Here is a 6,469-nt window from a genome sequence, read left to right as displayed (position 1 = left end):
ATACTTACTGACCCCAAAAGGCAATCTAGGGACATTACACCAGAGTGCTGGAGTTGTGACAGATTTCTGGTAGCCTCGGACACCCAGGATTCACTGAAGTGACAAGATGTCTGAATATAGAATGGTTAAAATACACTGAGTATACAAAACATTAAAAACACCTGCTCTTTCCATGACAGACTGAGCAGGTGAATCCAGGTGAAAGCTATGAACCCTTATTGATGTCACTTGTTAAATCCACTTAAATCAAATGTATAAGAAGGGGAGGAGACAGGTTAAATAAGGATTTTTATGCCTTGAGACATGGATTGTGTATGTGTACAAGTCATTGGGTGAATGGGTAAGACCAAAAATGTTAGTGCCTTTGAAAGGGGTATGGTAGTATGTTCCAGGCGCACCGGTTTGTGTCAAGGAATGCAACGTTGCTAGATTTTTCACGCTCGACAGTTTCCTGTGTGTATCAAGAATGGTCTACCACCCAAAGGACATCCAGCCAACTTGACTGAACTTTGGGAGGCATTGGAGTCAACATGGTCCAGCATCCTTATGCAATGCTTTCAACACCTTGTAGAGTCAATGCCCCAAGGAATTGAAGGCAAAAGGGCAGTGGGGTGCCACTCAATATTAGGAAGGTGTTCCTAATGTTTGGTATAGTCAGTGTATAAGCATACATACAACTGAATAAATTCATGTTAAATGTTGAGAAATGAAACCATATAGGTTTCAATATATAACCACAATATGCTCCACATAAAGACTGGACGTCAAAGATACTATATCCGTCCTTTATCAATCTCTAAATCCTTGAAAGGTACAATTATTTCTAGGGCAGGGAATTGCCAGGGACCTCGCGATACTTAGGTGCCGATACGGTACGTATTGAGATTCGACACGGCTGAAAACATGTTGACTCACTATTTAATAAGATGAACGAGCTAAACTATGACCTGGAGATCTATATAATATCATCCCAAAATAATATTGCGATATGTTACTATCGATTTTATCCCCTATCGCTAATTATTTCCATTCTATAGAATCACAAAGTTACATTCCACATATTCCATGACTCTTGGATCTCTTCATCCTTATTGGTGGAGGAGCAGCAAACAATTTGTTCAGACGGTGCCCATCCACTCCTTCCTGAGCCACAGAAAGCAGAGGGGTCACAGTTGAGCTTCTAAAGCTCAAAACTGCCAGCTTTCATCCGAAGCCAAAAAGAGACATTCAATATCCATCTCTACCTTCACAATTTACATTTATTTTTGCGTTTTATTTGCTTTGAGATCATTTTCTGTAATGAAAAGCACCAAACAAGTTAAATAAATAATAGTTATTAAAGCTATTAGCGCTGAAAAACAAAAATCTATGCTCAACTGCCCCTGAGACTACTTGGTCACACCCCAAATGGCATCCTATTCCCTATATAGTGCACTAGTTTTGACCAGAGCCTTGTTCAAAAGTAATGCACTACATAGGGAATAGGGTGCGATTTAGTACATAGACCCATTCAATTGCAGCCTTCATTTTCCTGCTGACACTATAAGGACTTGAAGGCTGAATGGCAAAGTGGCTCCAGGAGGAAAATAGCAAACAAGCAGAAGAGGCTTTCAATCAAATGTCTATTGTAGTTGGTAATTTGTGCTTTGGACACATCAACACCTTGACATTTGTTCAACGATGAAACAATCCTGCAATATCACATATAGAAAGATTTATAATTCTGAAACTGAAGCACATAGATCAATCTTTATGAAATGTAACATGTTTACCATGACTCTTTGGCTGCGTTTAGACAGCCCAATTCTGATTTTCCCCCCACTAATTGGTATTTTGAACAATCACATCAGATTTTCTTCAGAGCTGACCCGATTAGTAAAAAAATAAAAAAATCAGACAGGCAGCCCATGTCAATGCCATGAAAGGCTGCAATACAAAGAACAAACGTCCCATAGCTCAATGGTCTCCACTGACATCTAGTGGACAAATTAGAAACCTCTATTGACAGACAATGGGTGACTGGAAAGGTAAAAGGTAATGGCAAGCTATTTCTGTCCATACCCATCTAGGTTTTTAATGTAAGTTATCAATTTATATCATGGAGATCTGACTTTGTAATGTTAATACTCATGCATGGTCAATGACAGGTTGTTTAAAGCAGACACATGAACCAAGAACAATATATTTCAATTAGCATTTCAAAAACAATAAGTGAGTACCACAGAAACACAAGCAGATACTGTTTTTATTTGTTTTTATTTGATGACACTTTAAGTAATGCATTTTCTTCATCTGAATTGTAAAGTTCATGATTGGAAAACATGTCAAAGATGACTAGTCAGATTGACTAGTTTGTACCAAACACACTTCATTTTTCAACTCTGGATTTATGATGAATAACTAAGTTAACCTAAACATGACAAAGCTATGACATGGGTCAAGAGTCAATGTAATGTAACTTGCACATGAGAACATTCTGTAACAGAACATGAGCTGCTATCTAACCGGTTGTTATAGCTATCTATTTGATCTGTTGCAGACAAACAGTACAGTAATGGTGGTCTAGTCAGTCTTGGAGGCCATCAATGGTGTGTGTGTGTCTGACACTGAATAGAGGTTCTGTGTAGAGACTGAGAGGTGTTCTAGAACAGGCTGATTCTGGGCAGTCACCACCAGAGGCAAGCCGTGGATGACCACTTCCTGGCTGCCTAAACTGATGCTAGGGACCATGAGACTACTGTCCTCCTCACAGGTGGTAATGCCATTGTCCCCAAACTCCTGCACCACTGTTACCTGTGCCTGCTTGGGCAAGTCTTCCAAGGGGCCACCTTCGCTACACTTCATGTCCGGGGGCGAAAACCTGGAGGTGGCCGTTGCCATGGCGACTAGATTACTGTGGTTCCCTCCCTCCGTCACCACAGTAACCTCTGTGCCCCCCTCCTGAATGAGAGCACTGAGACCCTCCAGATCTGAGCAGGTGGTGATGAAGGTCTGTGTGCTGCTGCGGTGGGCTGAGGAGTCCTGGGAGGCGATGGCTGTCTGAAGTAGGGCCTGGTGGAGAGGGTTACGGCTGTCCCCTAGGGAGAGGTGTGTCAGCAAGACTGTCTGAGGCTCCAGAGAGTCCCCATCTACCTGTTTCTGAGCTCCTAGCTGCTGTATGGGCATGAGGCTCATACAGTTGACCACCATGCCCTGGGTCTCTGGGCTCAGGAAGACCGTGGTGGATCCCTTGGTCTGCTGCCCAAAGTCTAGCCCAGCCTGCAGGGGAAGGAAGGAGCCCTCCTGACCCAGAGGGTGGGAAACTATGATTTGGAGCTGGGCACTGCTGTAGGAGGCCAGGGGGTCCGAGGCCAGTGGAGTCAGGGGGACCTGGTGGAGTGGGATTTGGGTGGTGTGGCTGTCTTGCCTGGGTACATGGCTCACAGTCACAACACTGTGCTGGGAGGTAATGGGCTGGAGTGTCAAAGAGAGAGTCTGCTGGGAGTCTGAGTCCTGGTGCTGCTTCCTGTGGCTGCGCAGAGAGTCCTCCCTCACGAACGACGCCTCGCACAGGTCACAGCAGAAGGCCCGCGTTGCGTCCAGCTTGGCCCGGTACCGGGAGCTCACAGGCTTGGGAAGGACCTCTCCGTTACAGACATCAGCTTTGCCTCTTTTTCCATCGACACCTGTGTCAGGCTTGTCCGTGTGGCACTTCTTCTTCTTGTGGATGACCAGGTTGCTGCGCTGCTTGGTGGCGAAACTGCAGAAGTCACATTTAAAAGGTCTCTCCTCAGAGTGGATCCGCTCATGGACCTTGAACGCCCCCTTGCTGGAGCAGGAGTAGGTGCACTTGGAGCACTGGATGGGTTGAGTGGGCTGGTGCTCTCGCGAGTGCTGCCTCAGAGCTGTCTTACTGGTGCACAGAAAGTCACAGTCAGGGCAGCGGAAGGAGTTGGCCATGCCGTGTTTTATCTGGACGTGTGATTTCAGGTTGCCCTTCATGGCACAGCGGTAGTCACAGAAGTCACACTTGTAAGGCTTCTCACCCGAGTGTATGCGGATGTGCCTCTTCAGGTCAGAGTTGATCTTGAACTTTGCTTCACACCGAGTGCACTGGAAAGGTGCGTCCCCTAAAGTAGAGGAATATATACATTTATATAACATCAGACAAATAAAACGTAAGTTTTTTAGACTTTTTTAGAAGTCAAAAATCAGTCTTATATCAAGATGAGCCCATGTCCCATATTTCAGTCCCAAATGAACGGGAAACAATGTAGACCATTCACTAACCTGATTTCAGAACCAGACTTACACAATTCAATGCTTAAGTGTACTAATCAACCCAAGCAGACCCACCAGTGTGTGAACGGAGGTGCACGGTGAGTTGGCTGGAGTTGCGGCTGGCATAGGGGCAGATCTGGCACTTGAAGGGCCTCTCATCATAGTGGATACGGAGGTGTTTCTTCAGACTGCTGCTGTCGGCCGCAGCGTAGGGACAGTAATTGCACTTGTGAGGCTTCTCTCCCGTGTGGGAGCGAAAGTGCATGTTCAGCTTGTCCCTCCGGCTGAACCGCTTGTGGCAAAGCTCACATTCAAACGGCTTCTCACCTGGGCACACACAAGGATTGGAGGACAAATAAATGTCAAAATCGCAATACATACTAGGATGACAACTCAATAGAATTTGATTTATGATACAATTCCACTGGTATTATTACATACCAGTATGTGTTTTGAGATGTCGCTCCATGTCTTTCTGACCGTACTGTGTCTTGAAAGAGCATCCTAGGGGCAAAGGAATAAATGATGCATTTGATTAGAAAAGTGATTGATTCATGCACCCTGAATATAAGTGTTGTTTGAACCACATTTCAAGAAAACATTACTGTACTAATAATTAGTGGAAAAGCCAGCTATAAAAAAAGTAAATCGACCCAGAAAAGAGCAAATTGGTTGTAACTGACCAGCGGATATTGTGCTCCCTCCCTCCCTACCAGCAATATGGAAGGAATGTGTCACAGGACTAATGAAAGAGGAAGTGAGGGTACCAACCTGAGAAACAGCAGCTGCGCCTCTTTGAAGTCAGGGCAGGTTTTAATTTTTTGGAAGGTGTTTTAGAGGCTTTGGTCAGAATCTTTTTGACACCTCTCATAACACACGTCTGGTAGGTTTCCTCAAAAACAAACTCTGTGCTGGAATCTGGGGGGAAAAGTGCAAAGGATTTCTGACTGTATAGGATACATTTCCAGAAAACTGAGGAATTTGTCTAAACATCAGATCGTTACCATGGTTACTGAGTAACCAAATAACCAATTTTTAACCTGCCTTTATAACAAGTTGTATTTGAAGGAGAAAATATATAGGCTATGCATTGTTCCAATGGTATATTTAAGGAGTCTGGGGTAGCCTTTCATAATCTCTTCAAACTAGCCTGTGGATAAAACACCTTGCAAGAATAGTATTACCTGTAAGAGTAGGTGCCGAGTTAGATGCTGATATGTCAGAGGAGGGTATGTGGCAGCCATTTTGCTTGTGGGCCAGAAAGACTTCAAAGTTATTGTACTGCTGCTTACAAAACCCACAAATGTGGATATCTGGGCTCACTTCCACAAGTACATGGTTCCCTCCTGTTGACGAGGAAGAGGGGATAAAACCCTGCTTTCGTTCAAGAACATTGACAACCAATAGCCTAACCTGCAAATACCAATACTCATCATACACCTTAGAGTTTGCAGTGCACGGTGTTTGAATGGGCTTTGCAATTTGTAAACATAGCTAGCCATATTGTTATATAATTGCAAACACAACTGACAGACGATAAAGGCATTGGATAACTTATTTAATACATAGAATGCGCCAGATTAACAACAAGTTTCAAATATTAATTGGACTACTAAGTGGACTTTGTTTAGAACATTTGACGTTGTTTAGAACATCTTACCCCCTCCGTTAAATGATTCCATCTTCACGCTAATATAACTGGATATCAATTCAGTTAAGGGCTCCCTAAAGGTAGGCTATCGACTTGCGACAGGAAACTCGATTGGAATTAATTCAATATAAAGTATACAACACATCAAGTGCCTTTGAAATCGAAACATTGTAATTATCTACTGACTTTTAGCTATGTACTCCACTGAACTCTTGTCGGGCAACACTGTTGCAATCATTTTACGACAGACTTCTTTTTCTATGGTATTATTGCGGCCCGCAAACAAGCGTTATAGCTGCATGACGCCACCTACTGTACAGGTTGTAAACTATAGAAAAAAGATTCATTGTAGGAAAAAAAGTGGGAAAAACCGGAATCATAGAAAATCAAAAAAATATACTTTTACATTTTTTAAAACATAATTTCCCACTCCTTCAGTCACATTCCAATTCAAGCCACATCCCTACACAGACTCAGGAGCCTGTGAGGGCGGACCATCCTTTTAAAGCATTTCTTGCAATGCCTCGGCTGTAAACTCAGTCACAAAAATCGTTCTGC

At 43.5% G+C, this 6,469-nt stretch overlaps 1 protein-coding gene across 1 annotated transcript; it reads right to left on the bottom strand.

Moving 5' to 3' along the window:
* Nucleotides 1-2,225: 2,225 nt before the first annotated feature.
* On the bottom strand, nucleotides 2,226-6,171 carry LOC112216300 (zinc finger protein 64). The gene is made up of 6 exons (XM_024376190.2): nucleotides 5,921-6,171; nucleotides 5,445-5,606; nucleotides 5,032-5,178; nucleotides 4,702-4,764; nucleotides 4,336-4,587; nucleotides 2,226-4,109 (listed from the first exon to the last, which is right to left on the bottom strand). The coding sequence occupies exons 1-6, from the start codon at nucleotides 5,940-5,942 to the stop codon at nucleotides 2,563-2,565; spliced, it is 2,193 nt and encodes a 730-aa protein (XP_024231958.1). The 5' UTR covers nucleotides 5,943-6,171; the 3' UTR covers nucleotides 2,226-2,562.
* Nucleotides 6,172-6,469: the final 298 nt, after the last annotated feature.

The sequence above is a fragment of the Oncorhynchus tshawytscha genome, linkage group LG16 (assembly GCF_018296145.1).
Source record: "Oncorhynchus tshawytscha isolate Ot180627B linkage group LG16, Otsh_v2.0, whole genome shotgun sequence".
Taxonomy (NCBI): Eukaryota; Metazoa; Chordata; class Actinopteri; order Salmoniformes; family Salmonidae; genus Oncorhynchus; species Oncorhynchus tshawytscha.
This window is presented reverse-complemented; position numbering and strand designations above follow the sequence as displayed.

What these genes read in the sequence shown, in the direction of transcription:
- LOC112216300 (XM_024376190.2), bottom strand. Translation starts at nt 5,942, where the DNA reads ATGGAATCATTTAACGGAGGGG. An exon ending in GCGCAGCTGCTGTTTCTCAG is followed by an intron (nt 4,765 to 5,031) that starts GTTGGTACCCTC and finishes CTTTGCCCCTAG; the next exon opens with GATGCTCTTTCAAGACACAG. An exon ending in GCACCTCCGTTCACACACTG is followed by an intron (nt 4,110 to 4,335) that starts GTGGGTCTGCTT and finishes CCTCTACTTTAG; the next exon opens with GGGACGCACCTTTCCAGTGC.